General features: G+C 39.1%; 1 protein-coding gene across 1 annotated transcript; it reads left to right on the top strand.

Annotated features, from left to right (window-relative positions):
• Positions 1-1,821: 1,821 nt before the first annotated feature.
• LOC148184193 (uncharacterized) lies at positions 1,822-8,294 on the top strand. The gene is made up of 5 exons (XM_088056725.1): positions 1,822-1,949; positions 4,314-4,439; positions 5,245-5,268; positions 5,885-5,964; positions 6,595-8,294. Exons 1-5 carry the CDS (start codon positions 1,910-1,912, stop codon positions 6,706-6,708), a joined length of 384 nt encoding a protein of 127 aa, XP_087912851.1. The 5' UTR covers positions 1,822-1,909; the 3' UTR covers positions 6,709-8,294.
• Positions 8,295-24,888: the final 16,594 nt, after the last annotated feature.

Genomic DNA, 24,888 nt, shown 5'->3' with positions numbered 1-24,888 from the left:
AACACCCAAAATTCCTAGATGCCAGTGTTGGAAAAGGAACAACAAATTTCACAGGGTCTGAAAAACCTTATCGAGTGTTATTAGTAAATTTTCTGTGTATTTTCTGTCACTTCAGGAGCCCTGAGGTGCCTCTATTTGGATGTGTGAGGACAAGAATAGGACTGCAAATGAGAATACAGACGTGAGAGAGGTTGTTAAAGGGTTACAGATATTTGGACAGCTTCCTGGGGAGAACCAAGCTGACAAAATCCTTTTGAATTTTGCAGTTTCAGCAAACCTGCATATAGATGTCTTTCTAAATTTTCTCTCCTACTTTCTCTTTTTTTTATAAATCACTGTTGTTTGTTGTACAGTGCACCTATTGCTGCTGTGGCACTTTGTAAAATTAGAAGACTGGATTCACTCTGGCATTCTTGCTAGCAATGACAATGACAGCAGATTTCAGAAATGCAGAATATGGCAACCAGGGCAGGGAATTCCAGAGTATTCCATTGAGAATATGGGCTCTTCAGACTTGTCTTTTGTATAAATACTTTTTTTCTGTGTACACAGGAGATGCATGAAGATAATAATTTCTTACTCCAGTGAAAATGTTTGTAAGAAGGCAGAGGAAACATAATTGTTACTGGAGATGGTCTTCCAACAAAGTCTGAGATGAAAATGTCTGGTACACAAGAAGAAGTCTGAGAGAAAGGAAAAGGATGCATAATTAAAGTGGTTTCTTATGCTGGTTAGGAATGGACTTGGAAGGCAGCAAACATTGTAACAGTGTTTTTCACTACAAAAGTCTGCCGTAGCCTGATAAATGTTTTGAATAAAAGATAAGGGTGTGCACTGAAAAAAAGCTGTTAATGACACATTGCTGCAAGCATTATGCTGTCCTGTGGAATGGAGATATTTGTCCAAATGCTTGTCATTCCTGCTTGCTTGTCACTTCTGAAAGTCCAGCTGGTATCTTTTTCATGGGTTCAGGGGGACACAAGTATTCCCTGTTGTACTGCTGTATACCTCAAAAAATATTGTCTCAGTAGAGAAAGAGGGTGAAATTTTGACAGCAGGATGACAGTTTGCCAAGCAAATTCCTTTTTATGGATAAATTTATTTCTTTTAAATTAAGTAGTCAACTCAGTATATTCTATGGTGTACCCTCTGATGAAGTTCATATTTCTGTCAGCCCAACTGGAGCACTGACCATCAGTTTTGAGATGGACTTGGGAAGCAGCTATGGAAGGCATAATACTGTTTCTTTAAACTATCCTAAACAGCCAGGTATGTGAATAGTCATTACACTTTACAGGCTGGCACTGTTTTTGCTCTGAATACTTAATTTTATGGCACACTAAATATTTGTGAACATATTATGATCTGTGACCCGTGCCTGAGAAAATGCCTGGCTTTTGCAATCAATGCGCATTTCACTTCCATGTGTCCAGGCTTTTCCATCTGGATGCATTTTCCATACTTACCAAGAGCTTTGAGATCTACACAGTCTCTTTGTAGGTGTGACATACAAGAATCATAATACAAGAATATCCTCATGAAAACTGGAGTGCTGTTAGGAAATGAGCAGTTCAGAACTTGTCTTACTTATGAACAGGACTTGCCATTCACCTGTTGGTCTCGTAATTTCTGTGCTCACTGCACACTTGGTGAAGCGTGAAAATTCTTTACAGCAGATCCAAAACTTCTGGAGTCACAGAGCCCATTTGGCATCCCGGGTCTTGCAACAACTGTTTCAGGAGCCAGTCTGGTTCAGCCAATAAGCAGCACAGCCGAGCGATAAGTGCAGCAGGAGCAGGCTTTTGATGTCTGTGGCTTTTGGTGGCGCTTCTTTGCTGTGGGGACAGTGACCTGGGGATTTTTCCCTGGTGCTTTTACCCTGTTCCAGACACAAAAAGAAAAGATTAAGATGTTTAAGACAATACTTGTGTTCATTCTATTGTTTACAGGTGAGTGAACATTTCTTTATATTTTTTCCTCAGCTAATATTTCCTCTTCAATACTTGCAATTGCTTTTTGAAAATATTCCTAAGTACATTCTAAATTTAATTCATATGGATTGATCTATAAGTACAATCACTGAAAGTGTTTTGTATGTGCATTATTATATTGAACCACATGAATTATATATATATATATGAATTAAATATTATATATTTAGTTAGATCTCTATCAGTAAATTAAGGTTAACCTAATGTTTAAAGAGCACACAGTTATTTTGCCATGCAAATATCTGTGCCACTCCTAATAATAAAACTTCAAGATTTATGTAGGTTGGATTGAAGATTTATTTAGGTTTAGATTCAATTTAGGTTGTATTTTAAAGAAATTCTCTGCAGGTGCAGAAAGACACATGTGCCAGTATAAAAGGTAAGACTTGTTGCAACATTAGTCATCTTAGACTCATTAATGAATGAAAAATTAAATGCTAATATCAATTATGATCAATATTCTAACAATCAACAATAAAACTAGAGAAATGACAAAATCTACAGCTTGACCCTTTATATTTGTCTGCACTGCTGGTTACAGCTACAGTGACAGTATCTCAGTGATGCTGCAAGGAAACCAAAACTTTAAGTTATTTCAGGCCTTTTAACGATAAGCACCAAGCTTTCCCACTTGTCCCACAAAGACTTTGCAAATTTACTGAGTAGAAGTGAAAATGGCTGGGATCTCCCTCTGCAATTTTCATGAACTTCCCAACTGCACCATTTGCACAATTAGGACTGTCAGGTTCCCTTGTGTCAGTCCTGTCTAATGAAAACATTTATGTTTGATACTCAGAATTTGTGACTGAATGTTGTATTACAGAGACCTTACATAATCTGAGTATAATATTAGACAGTAGTGAAGATGTTTATGTTTGTCCATTAGAATTTGTGATTAATTGTATCAGTGTCATAAATTTTCACCAGAAAACTGTTTCCTTGTGAAGAACAAAAAAATAGGCTTAGTCTGGTATGAAGACATAAAGCACTTTCTTCTTTATACCTCTAAAGGCAGCAATAGAAGGAGAATTTAAGAAGGTGCAAAGAAGTGGAGGGGGCTGGCTAATGGACCTTCTTATCATGAAGGCACATGTGTTCTGAAACAAGCCTGGCTGAGAATTTATGCCATCCCTTTTCTAAGGAGTCCATGGAAATACGTATATCACCTCTCTCTGCTGAGCTGTGCCCGGCTTGGCAGAGTCCTAGGAAAGCTTCAAAGTGACAAAGCAAGTTTTTCTCCTAACCCTGGAGTAACTTGAATGCATTGCTAACAAATGCTGCACGTTCTCAGAGAGAGGCAGCATCTGCCCAGAAGTACTGTTGGGTGCACATGTTTGGTCTCTTCCAGAGAAACCATGGATGGATGTTATGTTTGGAGGGGATGCTATACTTCTAGGAAGAAATTTGTAGATAGCAAATCTCAGGGGAGATCAGAATTAAGTAAGATGTTTGATGATGCTGATTTTTTTAAACTTGTATGTCCAAGAATCTCATAGGGCAGAGCTTTTCCCCCCTGTGATGTTTCAGAGTCCATGTGGAATCTCCTGGAACTTCTGCTTCAATAGAAGAGGTTTTGTTTTGTTTTGCTTTCTGTGTCACAACTGTGGCTGTAAAAAGCATCTCCTTAATGCTCCAATAATGTAAGAAAGGGTATGGTTTTCCTCTCTTCCTGTCATTAACAAAAAGTTGAGGAAAAGTATCTTTCATTTCTCCCCAATTATTTTTTATTAATTTGCAATTGAAGGGGAGAAGTAATGTGAGAGAAGAGGTGTTAATTATATTTGTTAATTAAAGCAAGTAAATGAGTGTCATAATCTCCATCAATGTTGCCTCCCATTTGAGAAGCATATAGGGAAAGTGGAAAAGTGAGGATGAGGATGAATATATCAATAAATGTCCCAGGTGAGCTGAGCTGCCACATCCTATCAACCCCCATCAAAGCAAATGAAAATGGTTTTGCTAATTTTCACAGAGTGCCCAAATCTAGTAAAGGCTCTGATACTGTTCCCTTTTGTGTTTCATTTTCTTACTCTGGAGCAAGGAAATAATAGCTGAGAAGAATATATGTGACTTTTTTTTTTTTTTAAGCTATGTAAATGGCCGTGAGGGGAGTTTTCCCAAACTTTTTCTGATAAATATCTTAACAATTTCAGCTGAAATGTTCACACACAAAAAAAAGGGATGGAGGAAAAACATTTCAAATCAGCAGGCCAGATTGTCCAAGTTATGAGCACTTGAATCTTATGACTGAAATTCTCAAACATTCTCATACATGGTATGGCATACTCCAGCAATAATTTATTGAAATGTTTTTAATTTTAGGATATCTTTGTAATGATGAGGATGAAGACACAGCAGAGATTGCACCTCTTAAGGGAGATGATAAACGTGCCCAAAATTCTTCACTAGGTCTTGCAACTGAAACACAGGAGCGTGATCATGTTGCAGGTCTGTTTTTAAGTTGTTGCTTCCTTCAAATCCTGAGTCAGTTCTTCCCTCAGGTGTGCACCTCTGAGTCTTGTGAATACATTGTTCCACTTTTCCACTGTTGTTTTCCACCCAATGTCTGTCCTTAAAAGAATTGCAAGCGCAAACCAATTTAGCAGCAATATAACCCTGTGATTGATTTAAACAGGTTTCCACCTGTTTCTACAGAGGTGGAAGCTGAAGCACAAAGAATATTTCCAACATCTCAAATAACACAGCCTAAATAATTCTCTGTCAAGGGACAGGAAATATATCCTTTAATATGAGCTGTCAGGCATTTTCCATGATCAGTGGCTAGCTTCATATTCTGTGCCAAGAACAGAACACCAATGAAGAAGATAACAGCAGAAAAGGGCCCCCAGACCTGTGAAATGTCTCAATTGTTTCTGTGACACCTCTCTGTGTAGCACCTGCCTCTGGGTGTGTCTCAAATGCCACTCTGCTCCCGCTGGGCTTTCTGGAGTGACCTCTGCTCTTGGCACCACAGCCATGGGCTGCATGAAACTTCCTAAGTGCAGGCTCAGAACACTACTGCTTTCTCAAATCCTCCTTCTGTGGGGCTTTGGGTGCTGGTGGTGGTCTCCACAGCAGCTGCTGGGGTAGTGTTAGTAGCTGAAGTGTCAGGGATTTCACCTGCCATCCCTATTTCCTCCTTTTGTATTCTCTCTGCTTCTTATACTGAGGTAGGAGAGCCAATTTTAGCTTCATTACACGTGGCTGTGCAGTTTTCTCAAGCTTCTAATTTTTATTATTTCCCTTTTGGCAGGAAGAAGTCTGCCAACTCTAGTAGGTAAGCTGACAACTTCAACATATTGTACTTTTGCTTAAATAATTTTTTCTTTACCTAAGTTTTGAATTTTTAACTTCTTTTACTGCAACTGGTTATAGAATACAAAAGCTATGTATGGACTTGTCATTAGCCTGAAAAACTCTTTTTTCATATAATAATATTTAAGACACTCCTTAATTGCAAGTCATGGTATTTCTCTGGTGATTTGAGTAATGAGAGTATCACTCAACTAGACTAAACCATAGTAATTTGGTTTCTTATTACTATTACTTTGGGGCTTTTCCTCTTAATAAAATCTGTAACACAAATATTAATCTTGTGATCAGCAGTAACTGTTGCTCACAAAAAAAAAAAAAAATTGGTGATTAATCGTAGCACATATCTGCACTGCCAAAAATAAGAAAAGTACTCTAATGATCTGTCACATGTTTGGCTTATTTGTGTACAAACCCAGACCTGAATGAGATTCTTGTTTGTAGGAAAAATCAAGACCTATATTTTAGTGTCACATATAACTATTTTATGCTGCATAATTACCCGCCACAAATGTAGGTATTAATCTTTTCCTAGTCTTAATGGCTTAGAGTCATGGCTACATTTCTTTTTGCTCTTCTAGTGGCAGGAGTCAGCATTGCCCTTGTGTTGCTCTGTGTTCTTATTGTTTCTGTTTTTTGGTATGCATGGAAAAAATCACAGGTAAGTCCAGTTTTTTCCTTTGGATATTTGTTACTGTGTGTATAATATGTATATATTATAGAACATGAAGTTTCAGCTTTCCACTTGTCACTCAGATTTCTGATGTTCATTTGCACTGTAGTTGTTTTTCCACTGGGAAGGGGTTTTTTGTTACCACTGGATGGCATTCTTAAAATTAGGCAGCTTATAATCAAAATTTAATTAATCTCAGCTGACCTCCCTTTTTGGGTAGGACTCGCTCACATTTTTGTAGGAATGGTTTCTTGTTTGCAGATCTTTTTTATAGAAGGTCCTGCATCTGCAATGATAATTGTAGTGTTTGAGTTAGTCTTATCTGTCTGAATTATTTTAGGTCCTATAATTACTCATCATCATTTATGCTATAATAAGTTATCACAGACAGTCTTATCTGTGATGAGTTAATATTGATAAAAATGAACATACTAGGTAATTTATAATAAATGAAGTAACACGATAGAAACAGATGCAAAAATAGTCTATTACTGAAACAATTTAATAATATGGAAAAATATGAGGAGAACTAATATTATATTGACATTATTGGTTTTCCATTTGTCTAGCTCAGGTGCACACTGCAGTGGTGATAATACATTTGTGTTTCTTTCACAGGAAGGTTCAATTGAACTCAATCCTATCCCCTACGGTGAGGCTGAAGTGTCCTTACGAAGCCTTTCGGTGCCTGAGAACCAAAAGGAGTGGCCTTTTGAGAGAGCAGTGCAGTGACAGCAGGAGAGCTGCTGCATAACCCTCTGGGAAAAAAGAAAAGCCCTCTCAATTGTAGATAGTTGAACAGCACGCTCAAAAGAGCTGTATCTGCAAAAAAAGTTACATTCTTGAAGTTATAAATGGCCTTGTTAGGGAAAATGTCACACTTAGTCTATTTTTTAATAAATTAAACCTACACAGGAACACCACCACTGTTGAGATTAGCTGGAATGGCCACTGTTTGTGCTTGTATACCTGTGCATTTCCTATTGGAAATGGCTCCTGGAAGGTTTTAGCTTCCAAAAATCTGTCTTGGGCCACAACGAGTTTACCAGCATAAACAGTGCTATTCCAGTGCCTGGGGGTTTCCTAGGCATTGTTTAGTTTGCTAATCTAGATATCTATTTACAGTTTAAATTTCACAGTTGATACACCCACCCACTCATGGCCAGGGATTATTCAAAGATGACCACTGCAAACCTGCTTGCTCCTTGTGCTACTCAGCAGAAGAAATAGTGGAAGAGTGACAGTATCATCCAGTAAAATTCCGGTTTCTGGGCTTAACTGATTCTTAAATTTAAAATTAATTTAATAATAATCAAGAGTCACTCTTCCTCTGTTTCTTCCCCTGACTGAGTAGCACTAGCTGCTGCCAGGTCCCCTCAGCAGCCAGTGAGTGCTGTGGGGCTCTGGCTGGGCAGGAGCTGGGTAATCTGAGACCCAAAGACACACCCAAAGGGCTGCCCTGCAGGAACTTGGTACAGGCAAGAGGAGCAGAGAAGTGAGGGGATTGTCTGAGATGGTTCCCTCAGAATATTCCTGTGTGAGCTTTGGCAAGTGACCCTCATTCCTGAGACTGAGCTCCTGCTCTGGAGGGCAAGACCAGTAGAATGTACTTAGCTTATATTTATCAGTGAAGATAAATACATTTAAAAGCATGCAGTGTGTATCCCCACAGCAGTGAATCTACCCTGAGAGCTGTAAATTGGCAGGAAGGCACAGGTTCTGTTTTCATGTGAATCTTCTCAAACCAATATTACTTTTCCAAGTAATAGTAAAGAACTCTATGTCAGCTTTCAAATTTAGGTGACATTTTCTACAAATAAAGGCAATTTCTTCATGAAACTCAAAAAGATTTTCAGATGACTTTTGTGAAATACAATGTGAAGGAATATTTGAAAGCTCATCAGTTCCATAGATAACAATATCTTTTTAATTTCTGTTCATTTATTCTGAGTTTAAGAAAGAGGTAATTGTATGAATTTTATGTGTAGCAATATTATTTAGGGTGGGAGAGTTTGGCTAAATCTGCTTCCTATATGGTGGTTTTTTTAATGTGAATCTTCATTATTTCTCTTTCATTTAATAGAAATTTTGGAAGTGCTTAAATGCTTTTTTAGATATAAGATCAAGAGTGCCCTAGGCAACAAACAATGTTAATTGAACGTAGAGGAAATAAGAATAAAAAGTATTTGTGAGGAATAAATCATACGAACTATGTTTACAGTGCTTTTTAATTGATGTTTGTAAGCCTGTTTGTGAATAACTTTGCTTTTGCTTTCAGAGTATTTGTATTTTTTTCCTAAGCTTTTACAGAATCTATGTGTTAGAAATAATATTTAATATTTGCTATTTGGTGTTCATGTTGGTTATTACACTGTTGAAGACATTTTTGATTGCTGAAAAAGTTTTTCTCTACCTTGGGTGGCCAGTCCCAGAGGAGTAGATGCTGAGTACTTAGCAGATAAACTACCTGTGGGCTTGAAATTACTTGTGTCAATGAAGCCTGAGCAGCAGCTGGGCTGACACAGGTGCTCACAAATTGGGCTTTTTTGGCCCACAGCCCTGCAGTTCCCTGTCTGCCAAGCAGGGGAGCTCCTCATGGGAATGATGGAAGCGTGGGGGAGAGGGCAGTCCCAGCTTTCTGGGAAACAGGGGAGATGGTATTACAAAACTTGAGAGACATATGTTCTGTGGCTCTGGTTTGGAAATGAGACAGGGAATAAAAGGAAAGGGAGAACTCTGGGGAAATCGGGAAAGCCCTGATGAGCAGAAACTGCAGATGTGGAAGTCAGAGCATCAGCACATCCTACCTGTGATGTGATTGTCCTTACACTCAATTGAAAGGTAAGCACATTTTTAGTTTATTCACACTTTTTTTTCCACTCTAGGAAAGATGAGTAGGAATTGTATTGATTTGAAGGAAATTAATCTTCTAACATTTAGAGATGAGTCTTTATGAGTTCAAGAAGAGAAAAGTGAACTATCCTAAGTGGTGTTGGAACCTTGCTAACTGGGGATTACTTTTAAAAACAAATTACCCAAATAACCCTTATTAGCAGTGCAGTGTGAAGAAGGCTGAAGAAGTCTTTGCAGGCCCCTTCAAGCTCTGACTTCCCACTCTGCAATGATTACCACAGCTAGATAGTTGTGCTTGTACAGCAGGCTGTTTCATTTGTGGATAACTTGCAAAAAGTTGAAAAGCCCTCTATGCTGCAGCCAGCAGCACTAGGAAGAAGTGCCTTAGCAAATAAACAAGCATAGGGCAGATGTGGGTGATTTTCCTTGCTTTGCATTCAAATATTTTCAAATTTACTGCCTTTCCAGAGGTGTAGACTCTGGTGTAGACACAGCAGTGCAACATGCTGAAGACATGAGTTCCACAGCTCAAGATCTCTTCTCTCTCCCATGTAAAAATCTAATTGAGTTGTTCATTGTCCTCTTCATCTTTTTACTATGGGCAAAACCAGTGGACAGTTCTCTTTCCCTTTCCTCTGTCATTCGTATTACAGAACCTCTAGCACAACTGCTTTGTCTTCCAGACTAACAGTGTGACTTATCTTGCATAAATTTAAAGTTTAGAACTTGAAAAATGTGAAAGTACATCTTCTTTTAATAACTGGAGGCTAAAAATGAAAAGTTACTGTACTTTCTGGGGTAATAATGACATTTTTTACAGTTTCTACAAAATTTTTAGAAGTTGGTGTCTGCACTTACAGTGTGAAACATGTTTGAAACAAAAAAGATTTGCTTGGCCAAAGAACATGGACAGTACTTTAGATAGTCACTTGTATTAGTTGTGTACCTCCCTGGATTGATGCTCATTAGCCATCTTGGTCAGGGCAAAAGATTTACTCTTGCTTACCATAAGGATGAGCAAAAATTGAAAAAGTTTCACCACAAGTGTGTTAACCTCTGTCTCACAAACAGTAGAAGAAGAAACAGGAGAAAAAGTTTTCAACATTATTAATATTGAAAGCCAAGCTGTAAAAACTTAGATGTATTTAACCCTTAAAACTTTTCTTACACAAAGTCATCCTTCAGGCCTTTAAAATTTTGGTTATATCCAATTGTTTTCCATTCCTCCTTTCTATATGCTAGAAACAAACTCAGCAGCAACCAGCATGTTTTCCTCTCTATAGAGGTTTAACTTAAAAATGAAACCAGATAGAATATTGTCAAGGGTAAATATGATATGTGGTGGGAAAGGACTGCAGGGCCCAGGGTGTTATTAACAATATGTGTCTTTATTTAGACAGAAAGTAGGTGCAGCCACTCCTGCCAGGCCACTTCACACCACCTCAAACAAGAATGTGCAAGCACCTTGTTTGCAGTGAGCTGTCCAAACCCTGTAGGACTGCTCTGTCCTTCAGCAGTCCTTGCCAAGAAGCAAAGCATCCAATGGGCACACAGACAAACACATGCAATACCTTTCTGTCTCACAAGCCTTCCTGCTGGTGAGCTTTGAGCCAGGCTGCATGGCTGGAAGCAGTGGTGCTGGAGACAACCTGGATGCTTTTTGTTGATAGCACTTTTGATAGAAAGACATCAGTCCACTGGTGGGGAGTCCCCAGCCAGTTGATTTCAAAGCACTAAGTTTTGCTGTCAGACACCACTTTAGAATAGGTATTAATAGTATTGAAATAATTGACCATGGCTTTCTGTTCCCTCCTGTGTGTGCCCAAGCACAGTATGGGCATGTGACAGAGTAGGACATCTGTGCTGTCTGATTTGGGACCCCAGTCCACACAAAAGAGCGGGAATGGGGTGTATTCCAATGTGTGCCAGTGATAAGGCTTGTGTGAAACGCCCCTGCAGAGATAGGTTCTCGTGTGCCCCTCCCTGACAACACCCTCTTTTTCACTTCATGCTGGACATAACTTCATTTCTTTGGGGTTTGGTTTTTTTTTGTTTGTTTGTTTTGTTTGTTTGTTGTTTTGGGTTTTTTTGCATAAAAAGGATGTTTTGAACAATAAGCACCAGAATTTCTTCTGCCATGTTTGTGCCATCAAAAGTATACCAGACAAGGAGAACTTTCTCCTGCAGTTAGTGAGAGATCATTTTGTGTAGCTATGTACCCTTAGTAAGTGGAATGCCTGGGCTGATTTTGGTGGAACTACTTTGTGCATATTTCAGGTATACCTCCATTTAAACAAAAATGAAAAGGAAATTTCTAGAGGACTATTTACTTAAAAGTTTTATCAGTAACACCTATATTTTGTAGCAACCTCCAGAAAAAATTCTGAAAATAGAACAGATTGAACCATAAGGTAACCATAAAGATGTATCAGTAATGTGGAAAAAGTTGTTTCACATACTCTGGTTAACGTAGTTCTTGAATATGTAGAATCATAGACTGGCTTAGATGGGAGGAACCTCGAAGATCATCTATTTCAAACCCCTTGTCATGGGTAGGGACAACTTCCACTAGGCCAGGCTGTTCACAGTCCAGTCCCCCCTTGTGCAAACATTTTTTTCATTATTAAAGACAGCAAAATCAACTCTGTGAAACAAAGCAAAATCCAGCTCCCTTTCTTCTCCACAGAATGCAGAAGAATTGCTGCTGTTAGCAGAGAGTAAAAGTACTCAGAGGAATCAAACCTGTTTAGTCAGTGAGTGTAACAGGCTTTCAGTTACTACTAAGGAGGCTGTTGTTTTCTAAGGGGGAAAAAATATTTTTACATTGTTTATTCCACCAGCTTTAATAGTTGGTAAAATTCTGATCTGTGTACAAGGAGTCCTTCTTCATCTAGCACAGGTTTTGTAATGTTCTTCAATATTAATGTCCACAGAGAGTGTTGTTAAGCAACTCTGTGACATTTTGAGAAGTTGGCCATGATGCTTTGTGCTTCTCGGGGCTCCAGCTCAGACCATTTAGGAGGTTTCAGGAGTGTTGCTGATCACTTCTAAACCAAACTAATTTTCATTGGAACAGTGAGCCAAACTGCAAAATTTTCTCACACCAGTAATTGACTGGTCATCAAAACCGCTCACAGGAGCAATTTATTGAGCTTCATTTCACTTGCTCTGTGCTGCAGATATTGTGCTGGTATTGTCTTCTACCATGCAATTTGTTTATAACTGAAACTCTAGATTTAGAGCCTTTTGTGTTAACAAAGGAATTCCTTCTACAGTTTCATCCAGCTTGGCATATTATTTTAAGGGCTATAATTCCACCAGTGAATGTTATTCTGAGCTTGCAAAGTGCCTTCTAACAGTAAGAAGTTGCTCTGGGATACTAACAGAACAAATGAGCATAGACCTAGTGCCTGCATGTTATGTCAGAAGAGAGGTGCTGTCTGAATAACAGAAGAGGGTAATAATCTGTCATTCTTCAGTCCAGATTTGCAGTTTCAGCAGCAGATGGCTCAGATGCTGCAGGATCTGGGTATATGAATAGGGACATTGTTATTCCTCCCTCAGCCTCATTACACCTAGGCAGTCTGTCTGTGCCCTCTCACAGGCACCCCATTGTCACCCCAGAACAAGTCTTCATCAAGATGTATAACCCTAGCATTAAGTAAGTGCATTTTTAAATAAGATTATGGTGAGGATGATTAACAAGTTCTGATTAGCAAACCAGAATTTTACTGCAATTAGAAGAATTTATTTAGCACCTCTGCATTTTGAATCTTTGTACCTTGAGACAGTCAAGTGACTCAGGAAGCTGGAATTTCTTTCTAAAGTATATGTTGAATTCCAAGACCAGTGACAGACCCTGATGATAGAAAAATACTCTGTAATCATCAGAAGGATTCTCATTAAAATAATGACATTGCAAAAAAATCCTTAAAAGCAAAAAAAAAGGAAGTATCAACTTCTTGGAAGTACCTAGATTGGTATTAAAGGAAGGAGGTTACAGAATCATGGAATGTGCCGAGTTGGAAGGGACTCATCAGGATTATTGAGTCCAATTCCTGGCCCTGTACAGCACCATCCCCAAGAGGCACACCCTGTGCCTGAAAGTATTGTCCAGGTGTTTCTTGAGCTCTGTCAGGCTTGGTGCTTCCCTGGGGAGACTGTTCCAGTGTCCCACCACTCTCTGGGTAGAAAACATTTTCCTGTTGTCTATCAGATCTGATATCCCAATGCCCAACTTGAATTTAGGAAGAAGACTGAAAGGGAAACAGGGAACATACACAACTAAAATCAGGGCATAGCATGTTTAAAGTTTTTGACTAGGATTAAAGATATATTCCATTCAGGATTTGCATTTGTTATACAATCAGGAAAAGTCTAGAGCTGGAGGGAGGGCAGGGGAAGCTACCTTTCACAAGGTAAAATACCTGCTACTTTTAGATTTTATTAAACCCCTCAGATTTCTATTTCAAAAATATTTGTAGTACTTTTGTTTAAGAAGCTGAATTGGTTTCCACGATTTGTAGTGGCTGAAATTTTTAAGGGTTTGCTTTCAGACGTGTGTTTTCAGGAACACTCAGTATGGGTGAAAAGTAACGAATTAGGAAAAAAAGAAAGGGATATGTTGCCATGACATAAAAGAGGTGGCCACCAGCTGCAGTAAAACAGGACTCTGTAGAGTATTTGTATCTGCTGTATTTGGTATGAGCTATCAGAGAAGGCTGGTTTCCCCTAGAAATCCTAAATGGATTCTTTCTTTGCAGTAAGCTCCTGATCAGCTTGTGCTGGTGGAACTGAGATGAAGAGACTTTGTTCTGCACATTTTATGCTAACCAAGCAAAAAAGAAATGTGACTCCTTGGTCACAGGCTACTTATTTATCAGGAAAATTAAACTGGTTCTTGAAATGTTGACAGGAATCGCAGTATCTTTGGAAAACTGGATGTTTTTTCACACATTTTACTAACAAGCATTTTGGTTAGTGCCAATAAAGTCCATGGGTTTTTTTCCCACTGTGCAGGTATTTTCTAGGAAGCCAACTGAGAAAATGAAGCAGGTGTGCATGTGCTCATTACAAATACAATTGGCACCAAAATTGGGTTGTGTTAGTGGGGAAAAATCACTGAAAATTTAACTTCAGGTGAAAGTTATCCAGAACTGATAGATGGTTTGGCAGCTTGTTATGGCCCACTGGTTCAGCTCCTCATTTCCACACCAATGCCACCTAAGGCCACCAGTTTCTCTCTGATGATGAATTAATGGCAAACCTGCAGCTTGTGAGCCATGCTGAGCTGTCTGCTCTTCTCTTGTGAGCAGGGTGGTGAAATGCACAAAAGTCCTGTCTTGTGTAGCTCTCATTGCAGGGGCAAAGAAAGGGCATTCACTGAGAGCACAGGAGGTGAGATGTAAGCATGAAAGGAGCCTAGCAGGAAGGTCTTGGAAGTCATGAGCTCAATGACAACATTGTAATCCTCGTTTCTGTTCTTCTGCAAAATATTTGCATGGGATTCAGGGATTCTGGTTATTGAAAAGATAATGTCTGATCCCAACCTTCATGGACTTCATTAATGTTACGATTAATGACTTCATTTTATTGCTCCGTTCTGGGCAAAAGCAGTCAATTAAGAAAAATAAAACCCACATGAGGGAGTTCATCCTTATTCATCGAGGAATGCACTTTCTATCTTCCCCTACTAAGGCACTTCATCCTCTGCACACTGGTGCAAATGGGAGGAGAACATTAGGAAGCAGTCCAGGCTCCACTTAAGGCACCGTCTGGTGGCAGGATCTGTCTCTCTGGGAAAGTTTCTGCTTTTCACAGAATCCTCAGCTTCCTGTCTGTAGGATATATTAGGTATGTTTTAATGACAACTCCAGACTAGTGGAGGTTGGTGCTCAGCATTTTGCAGCCACGTACGTTATGCTACGTTGCAATTCAAAGAAACTGCAAGTCAGGAGCTGAATGGCAGGCCAGAGGGAGATGTGGCTGGACTGAGTATTAACCAAAGAAACTGGATATAGCATCAGCCCTTTGAATACTAGGGTTTGGTTGGCTTTTACTACCGAAAAAAAAAAAAAAAATCTGTTTGGATTCACAGCTAAAAATGTTACTGTTGTGTGCACTCACTAGAGCTCAGAATGAGCTGTCAGTGGAAAATACGATCTTCTAAAAAAATTCCCTTGTGCTTTTTCACCACACAGAATCCTGGAACCCTCAGAGGTGGTGCAGAGGCACAGAACAATGTGATTTTTATGTAGTCACACAACGTGCATGACCAAAATGTCTTCTGCATATAAATAATACAGATACAGATGCCCCCTTTGTGAAGATGTAAGAAATAAAGAAGTGTAGTTCTGAAATGCTACAGCAAAAAGCTGTGTTTTCAATTTGGAATGAGAGCTGGGAGCATGTGAAGAATAAATGAAATGGAGAGATTAAGCAAGAGTATAAGTCTTTAGTGACAATGTCAGATGCCTGGGGACAAAAATTAAGCAAGGACAGAGATCAGGAATAGAAAGAGTTTACATAAATTGAAGGTCTAAGAAGTCCAGAAGATTATAAAAGCTAAAATAGCAAAAAGAGTATTGAAAGAGCAATGACTGGAAGAGCAGATGGAGAACTGAGATTTGAGGGCTGAATGCAGTCAAGATAATAAGCAACCAACAATGCTGAAGTCTCTGAAGTGAGGGAAGACAATTGGAGGTGGTGGCTTGGAAGGCTGAAGGCGTCAAATAAAAGGAAGTGGAAAGGAAATGCTGAGATTTAGAGATTAAAGGTGAATAAAATCCAAAGACACAAGTATTGATTTGAGGTATCAAAATGTTAGAAAGGACCAGCATGCTTCAGAGTAAGAGCTTATGTGTGACCTGAGTACTGTACCACTGTCCTTTTAATGGGAAAAACAAAACTGTAGCTTGAAGTAATCCTGAGCTCAGAGTGTTTTGGCCCAAACATTGATGATGCAAGCATTCTTCTTTTTTTAAAAAAATAAAATTGTAGCTTCAGCAGCTTTTCAAACACAGCTATTGGGCACAGGCTTTAATTACATTTAAGTCAGTGTATTGGTACCAGCTTGATGGTTAGAAGATACCTACCAATTGTTTTGCTTTCTTACTTGAAGGCCTTTTAGTTAACAGGAAAGTCCATATTAACTGGTATTTCCAGCTCAGACCGAAATCAGCTCAGTAAAACTGTGTCCTTTCAGATGTTTCTTCACAAGATAGAACATCTTGCAGTCTCTGAATGTTACATAATAAATAAGGAAAGAGGAGTTATGTCTGGAGGACTGCCTCTAAATATGAGTTATTTTTTTCCTAGTGCTAAAAGCCCTTCCTATGTTAATTCCTACACAACAGCCCTGCTGTCTGGTTGTGTGAATACATAAATGGTTTTCAATAACCAAATGCAATGCAAGTTAATGATGCACACCATATCTTTAATGGAAAGGTTAGTAATTATCTTCTGTTTCTCCTCTTCAGGAGAATTTTTACTAAAACTTTGAATTTGGGGAGTTGATGGTTGATGGAGATTTTGGTTGCTACTGGGTTTTTGTGGGTTTTATTCATTAGGAGCCAGCTTCTACTTCTTCACTCATTTCTATGGTAATGTAACAAAAATCCCTCCCAATGAGAAAAGTTGAACTCTAGAACAGTCTCAAATTTTTGTCCTAAATAATTTCAGTATTCATAGTGCTTGAAATGATTCACAAATTCTCTAAAACTTGGAAAATGATCTTTTAATAGAGATTTTCCTTTCACCTGCGGAGAATTCCTTAACAGAAGCAGCCAAATCAAAATGGGCTCGAATACTATGGCAGTGCATTTTCATCAGCAATTAAAGCACCATGGTCTCTTCAGATGACAGTCAGGAAAAAGAGCATCTCTCTTCAGAAAACCACAGTGAAACCAATGGACAGCTGGAAATTTCAGGAAAATCTAATTTTGTACTCCAGTGTATGAAACAGTTATTTATAGGGTGTGTGATGGCAGTGGTGAGAATGGCATCAAGGTGACAGGCTGCTGAGGAAGAATTCAGAAAAACCTGACTAGATGTTTGGGCAAAACACTGTTTCTTTGTTTTTAGTAATTCTTCCAATCAGCCTGGTGTGGACTTCTCTGAAAATTTTCAGAGGCTTTCAGTGGTAAAGAATAACGTATTTTTTTCTTGCAATGGGATACAGAAACTACCATTTAAAATAGAAATAAATACCAGAATTATTTCTTGTTTTTTCAGGGGAAAATGTCTTCCTCTTGTCCCTACCCTCCTGTAACTCTAGAATATAACTCTAGTGTCTACTCTACCTCATCTCTGATATCTAATTAATGGTGTGAGACTGAAAAATGGGACTCTGTTGTGGGGGATCTTCTTCCTAGACGTGTAGTCAGATGCCAGTTTCTGCTTCAGTAAAATGAAAGAAGTTCTCTCAGTGTTTCCACCACTGTTCCAGTCAGCTGTTGGAATTGTTTCTAGTTGTTCCCCTCTTGGTTTTAGGAGGTGTGAGGAGTAAAGCAGTTTATTCATAATTGCCCTCCATTTCAGCGTTTGCCCGCTAATGCTCCACCTGCAGGTGAAGTTTCTCTTATTTCCAAAAGAACTGTAGGCCTCCTGCTAAGGTCCCTGACTCCCTTTAGGGATGCTTTGACATACAAGTGAAAAACATCAAGAGCAACTAGATAATTCAGGATTTGTTTATAAGAATCTTTGCCTCAAAAATAACCCATTTTATGTGCTCTGAAACAGCATGTCCTGTTCTTCTATACCACTCTTTAACCTCTGACAATGTTAGACAAGATTTCATTATTAACTGACCATTTCCACTTCTGGTCTGGAAAAGGATTGTGAATAATAAGAGTAAACTAACTACATAAAAAGAAGTTTTAAAATCATGGAAAATAATACCTGAATAAGTTGGGCTTGCTCCATCTTAATTATTCTTAATTACATTTTATTAATTCGGATTATTTCACATTCTGATGTGAAAAATGTCATGCTTTTTTCTGCTACTTCCCCAGCACTTTAACATCACTGAGAGACATTCTGGTCGTACATTAGGGTAATGGAAATACTTGCTGACATGCAAACCATGCTCTATATGTGCTCTGTAGGATGTCTGCTTTAGAAGATGCAGTCAGGATGGGACAATGATACATAATTGCAGCTCATTTTTTTTGGTTGTCAAGTTTTACTGTCTCCTTTAAGGCCTATTGTTAGAGTTTTGATAGATTTCATTGGAAGATTACAGACTTTTTGATCAAAAACTGTCTTTGCTTGGTTGGAATGGAATTCAGAGCCTAAATAGACTAAAGAAAAGCTCAAACTTTAATCCCAATACAAGTTCAGAAAAATCATGCAATTCTGCAGCTATCACACTTTAAGAGTTGGAAATGATAAAGACCACACAAATTGTTTCATGGAAGATCTTCAAACAAAACTTAATTTTTTCCCTTTGGAGAACTGGAATTTCTTCATCTTAATGAAATCCTTGTCTATGGCACTGGTCTTTTTCATTTCCTCCCATAAAACAGAAAAATTACCCCCCCCTTTTTTTTTTTTCCTCCCAGCTGTAATCTACTCTGCAAATACAAACAAATGCACATGCTTATTGAAGTCCTACCAAAGTTCAAAACCCATCTTTGAGCGGTTGCAGCACTGGAATCTGAGGTGAATGCAAGATGGGAAGTCTTCTTATCCAAGGAGGTTGCTTGCAGCTGTGCTGGAATGGTCCAGCAAAACAGGGAAAATGATCTTTTGTTAATACAAAATATGAAGTCACTTCTTTAGTTCAATGTTTGGTTCAATCTGAACTGCTCTAACAGTTGTACAAAATGAAGCTTTTATACATGCACCAAAAATTCAGATGTGAACATGGAGCAATTTGGGTATTTTTCTATCTGACTTCAGTGATTAACAGGTGGACAACATCTGACTTTTGTATATTTTTAAAAATCTAGAAATGTTTAGTCTATTTGTGTAGAGTCTTAAGAAAAAAATCCCCTCACTTTCAAAAAATGCTTCTGCATGAAATTGTGATGCTTCTGCATTAGTGTTATTTTGGGGTTAGGCAGAGCCGTTAACTCTGAGCTGCCAATTAAAACATGAGGCGCTTAGCAAAAAAATTGTGCATCTCTAGTCTGACATGGTTTTCAGAGAAGCATCTGCAGTTTATTGTGTTGTATTAGATATATATTTGTAGATATATATGTGGTATTTAGATAAATATTCAACTTCTTTCCTCAGCAAGTCCAATTTTTCTTTCACAATTAAAACTGGCATCTGAGTTTACAATATACAGACTGGTCTGGACAAGGAGCACTTACAGATTAAATAGCACTGGAGATAGCTGGATCTGAAGAGATGATCATAGAAATGTGTAGGTAAAACCCCCAACCATGGGTAGGATGCGTATTTCCATTTGGTGAAAAAAGCTGAATGTTTCTAAATGTCTTATAAATATTTGGGACTTCTGCTATATTTTGCAAAACTGTTTGTAGAAACTCTCCACAACAGACACACCCAGATCACCAACCCTGTCTGCTGGACCTAGAGCCAGGAATCCTATGCTTTTCCTGCCTGTGCCCTAGTTTCTGATTAGTTTTAACTTCCTTTTTATTTTACTTGTCATTCTCCTCAAATCTTCGTATCCTATGTCTTAACTCATGGATAGTTTAGGACATACCCGCCTCACCAAAATAAATCCAGCAAATGGGGTTATTTTTAAGTAGTTTCATGGTACTCAGAACTCATGGTTGCACAGCTAACACCCAAGTGTGCCTGCTTAGCTTTGCTCAGCACCGGGGGAAATGTAGCAAGCAGAGTGCAGGGATGTTATTTGGTCCATCGCCGCTGCTTCAGCGGGAACCCCTTTTCTCTGTTGTCTCTTTTGGTGTAGAACTGGAGGCTGCTGGTCCTGCTGAGAGTGAGGGGGGTGCTCTGGGGGCAAACACAGAAAGCTCACATCAGGGCATGGCTGTGGGGAAGGGGTGAGGGCACCACAGAGCCTGGGAGGGCTGCCGGGAAAAGGGATGGGGCAGCTTCGGAGCAGTGTGGTGATGTCCCAAATGGCACAGAGCAGCAAGGCAGGAGTGGTGCAGTGGGGAAGGAGAAGTCTGCAATTCTTTCATGGAAAAATACCCTGTTCTTTCCAGCTAGACCAATGGCTTCCCTTCATTAACTTGGATAATTTGTTTCATCCCATGTGATTTTGAAGATGAAGTGCCATACCTGGACTCTAGCTCAGTAAATGTCAAACTTATCTCACACTCGCGGAACAAAATCTTCTCTATGTAAAGCAGCATTTTATGTGCTAACACGGATATGGAAAGCTGGGGAAGGAAAATATGAGTTCTGATACTTGATCTCCTTTAAATCCTACAAGTATAGCTGTGGTGTATTTCAAATAACTGCCTTGCTGAGAAAAAAATGTCTTCTATTACTCAAACCCTTGCTACCTGATTGGAATTTATGACTGTCTAAATATGCTGTGTGGCTGAATTACAAGGCATGTGTATGTTAAACCTGGAGACTGTGGGAAGCAAGTAACAGTGATATACAAGGTAAAGAAGTATCAAAACAAGGAGCTGATGCGACCAGTGGACTGTAATAGATGTAAGGAGTTTGAGTGCTTGTCATCTGTCCACATGATCCCTAATGCTGGCAGCCTGTGGAAAGTGATGCGTGGAAAACTAGTGCAAAGTGCTGATTTATTTTATGCTAATGGGGAAAAGTCCATATTGTTCAAATTAAATCCTAAAGCAGAAACAAATCATCCAACCAAAGCCCATCCTATGGAGTTTCATTGAAACAGTTAGTGGTCTTTTTCATGACCTCAAAGTAAAAATCAAACAATGTTAGCGACTGCTGTTTTCAAGTGCTTCTGGCTGCTGAAAGCAGCCGAGATTCTCCTTCCTACATATGGCTATTTAAGTTAAAAGCCAAATTAAGGGATCACAGCAATTAGTGTGCATTGGCTTCTAACTGCACCAGAGTGAATAATGTGGGAGAAGGGAGCCAGGACTCTGCCTTGGCCTGTGCTTTTTCCCACCAGAGGCTGAGTACCAGCAGTTCTTCTCAATTAAAAAAAAAGAAAAATAGAAAGCAGGGGGAATTTCTTGCTGCTGCTTCACTTGAACAAAATAAAAGAGATTTTGAGCAAAATAAAAGAGATTATGCAAAGATGAACTAAAGTGGGAGTGGGAGGAAAGAAAAAAATATTTCAAAGAGAAGAACAGCCCACTTCAGGGCTCTCCAACTGGATCTGTAGTACAATGCTTCTTCTACTTTTGTCATAAACTGCTTCCCCAGAGGCTCACTGCAGGCTTGTTGCTCTCACAGGCTTTTTTTTTTTTAATGTACCCTGAGGCCTAGAAAAGTGTAATAGGACTTTTCAGCATTTTTATTTAAAAAGAACTGAGGGGAGAAGTGATTTATCAGCTTGGAGATTTAGAATTTCCTGAGGAAAAACAGAGGGGCAGAAGGCTTATGAATTAAATTTTTGGTTTTTTACTGATTTGAGCAAGAGCTACGAAACTATATAATAGTAGAACTCCCATTTCACTAAAATTCTTACAATATTGTCCTGTGGCACTTTTCTTCTCATTCCTGAATGTCCCCGAGTGTTCATTTTTCCAGAAGTTTTTTAGCTGTCCACTGGAATGACTTGGAGCAGTGAGATGACGTTGGAAGATACTGATCAGAGAACTGGTCTCAGAATTCAAGTCAGAAAATGTCTCTGGAGAATGGTCAAGAAGAAAACCAGCATTTTTTTCCTTCAGGTCTTTTTCTTAGGGTGAATGGTAAACAATGGTAACATGTTTGTGTGTCATGGTCTTTGTTGAAGCTGACACTCAGCTTTTGCCTCTCCCAGATGGAGTGATATAAATGCGATTGCCTTATGCTCCTTCGTGGCTTGTCATTACCACCTTGGGACTAGTAATGTGTAAATTCTGTCGGTGCTTCAGTGAAAAGGTTTATTGGTGAAAAATTAAAAATGGGGATTGCTTTCTGCACTGCTCTTATAGCCTCCTTAAAAATGAGGAATGAGCCCACAGCTAATAAATCCAGAAGAGGAATGCTCCTAATATTGTGTGGAAGGTGGGTAGGGGACCGTGCTCAGTGATCTTCGAGTGGTCAGGGTGATAGGGTAGATTCCTGAGGACCGGTAGCCAGCAAGGATTTATGAAAAGCCAACCTTCACCAACCCATCAGCCTTTTCCAGTGTAATGTCTGGCTTGGTGAAGGAGAGCAGAGCAGTGGATGTTGTTTACCTCAACTGTAGCAAGGCTTTCGACTGTCTCCCAAACCATCCTCATGGATGAGCAGACTGAGAAAGGGGGTTGAGAACCAGCTGAGGCATCAGCCTTGGGAGGTTGAGATCAGCAGCTCTAGGTCCAGCTGGAAGCCAAGGAGGTACCCCATGGGTCTGTCCTGGGGCTGTGCTGGTGTAGAATTGAAAATGTGAAAGGTGCCCTGCCCCTTTCCGACACTGATATGTCCCTACACAAGGGAATCGAAGCCCAGGGCACAGCCAAACTACCTCGATTTAACAGTACAGATCATTTCAAGTAAAGGTTGCTGGGGGCACAGGGGGAAGCAACATTTATGTGGCAGAAAGTCTCAAGCTGATTTTAAACCGGGAGAATAGAATAAATGGATGCCAGCCAGCTGTGGGAGCTGGTGACAAAGACAAGAGGCTGTGGAGCTGACCCTTGACACTGACAGTCACAGTTGCCTGGCACAAAACCTCCCCTATTGCTGCAAGAGGAAGACTGAGAACAACTACTGGTGCCAGCAGGGGTTTGGGGAGAAGCCAAGCGGAGCTGCATTTCCACTGGAATTCATTTGCTCACAGAACAGATGAGATACAAACCAGGGAGCTCAGTGTGGCAGTGGGAACTACAACTCAGGGGTTTGCACCACTTCATGCAGCAGAGGAGGCTGTTTGAGACCATGGCTGCTTGTGGGAGCAAGTACAGCATCACAGACCAGCTTGCTGTAATGCTTGGAACCAAGGGCATCATTCATTGTTCTCAGGACCATTGAAGGTGCAATCTCCACCTACCTGCTTTTCCTCTTGATTGGAATGTTGGTGAATGAAGGTCCAGACACCTTCTCTAGTATGTTTTGATGAAGTATTACAGCACCCTGACCTAACCATTTCTTTGAATAATTCCGGGAAGCGTCTTAATTTAGGATAATATATGCTTTTTTATATTTAAAGTACATCCCATGTGACATAGCGTTCACACAGAAGCATAGTGAAGTGTTTGCACAAATTCAAAAAGCAGTCCCTGAGGTGGACGGTTTTGAGCAGGAATTGTACACACATTTTGGACTGGAAATTATTCTCTACAGTGCAAAACACATACAGACACACAGACATCCCCCAGCCCTCCACCCCTTCTTTTTACTGTGAAATGCAAACTCCAGCGCCTGTTCAATATGCTAATAAACATGCAGATAAGATGAGGTTAAATAAACCTTCCTGCAACTTGGTGACTGGAAGTACTGAGTATTCTAACTCTGTGTTAGCATTAATGCTCTCTTTTAATGCGATTTGGGATTGAAATTCAGATGAATGATACAAAAAAGATAATTCAGTGATAAATTAAAATCAGCTACATCTGTAACACCAGTTGTTTCTAAATGAGATTGAGGTGTTTGTGTATATATAAGCAGTGTGTTGACTATGAGATGGATTGTAGAGATGAACAGTTCCTTACGCTATAGGAGTGTTGAAGGGAAATTTTGATTTGAAATGTAGATCCTGAAATGTGTATATACCATCAGAAAAACTATATAATCTCATATTCTGATATATACTATCAGAAATCTGCAGGGAGAGTAGTGAAATGATATTGACTGCCTTTATGTCTATAACTGCAGAAGGCAAATCCACAACATGTTATACATCATCAATGAAGGTGATGAAAAATACTAAATACAGCATAAAGCAAATATAAATAATAAATCCAGTAATAATGTATTTACACATTCCTTTGTATTTTTGCAGTAGTTCATAGAAACTAGAAAGGAGAATAACAACTGATAAATAATAGCTTTTAAAATTGTTTTCTTAAAATAAATATTTATCTTAAGATAAAATTAAATGAAGTCATGGGATGACACATTCAGCAATGCACACTGAATTAATTTCTTAACCCTGAAGAAGGAAGCCCTTGCAGAAGGAAGTTATCACAACCCACACTGGAGGGCAGTGTCGGCTGCCAGAACTGCTGTCAATTCCTGTTAACAGAGAAGAGTTTGTGCAGCTTGGGTTTTGGAAAGGCTGGGTGTGCCTTTAGGGGCTTCTGTGCTTTGGAAACAAATCTACAGGTGTCTGCCTCACATGCCTAGACATCATATATAAAAATTAATTTTTTTCCCCTTTCAGGAGGAACTTTGGTGTGAGTATTGTCTTTATCCATGGCGGCATCTGAAAGATTTTTGTGAAATGTAGCATAAGCCACTATCCTGTAACTTCAGTTATGGACTTCAACATATGCTTAACACAACTGGAATAAATAGTTTCCAGATGCAAATTAGTTGGAGGAGCATTTTGATAGATGTGAGGAACCAGACAGATTGTAGTAACACAATCCCAGGTAAAAGGGAAAACCCTTATTTGTTCCAGCTAAAACAAGTTGTCCTGCTCAACATCAAATGTCTGCAAAACATCTGAAAAAAAAAAGTATTTATGAAAGATTAATAATGAGAGCACTTTATCAGCTCAGCGTTCCCACTTCTCATGTTTCCTTCTGAGACCAAATTGCAACATGTAGCATGATCACATTTAACTGCCTTAATGTCTTGTCTTCTTGTGCCCAAGGAAAAGAATTTTCAGCTTAGAAACAAAGTTTTAAAAATTCCAGTCTTCCATGTAAGCTAGAAGGGTACAAACCAATATATAATATCAATAATTTATTAAGGTAAATATAGTGGTATATAAGCTCATATTTAAATGGGAATGTCAGTGTTTAGAAGAGGAAACAAAAATTCAAGAACATAAATGTCTTTATTAGAGAAAAATGTGCAGCTAAGAAGCAAAATGGTTTATTTAGCAAA

This window comes from Pseudopodoces humilis, chromosome 6, assembly GCF_049639895.1.
Source record: "Pseudopodoces humilis isolate 2021_Gansu_Grassland_sample_001 chromosome 6, ASM4963989v1, whole genome shotgun sequence".
NCBI classification, from domain to species: domain Eukaryota; kingdom Metazoa; phylum Chordata; class Aves; order Passeriformes; family Paridae; genus Pseudopodoces; species Pseudopodoces humilis.
Note: the sequence above shows the minus strand (reverse complement) of the source record. Positions and strands in the feature narration are given on the sequence as shown.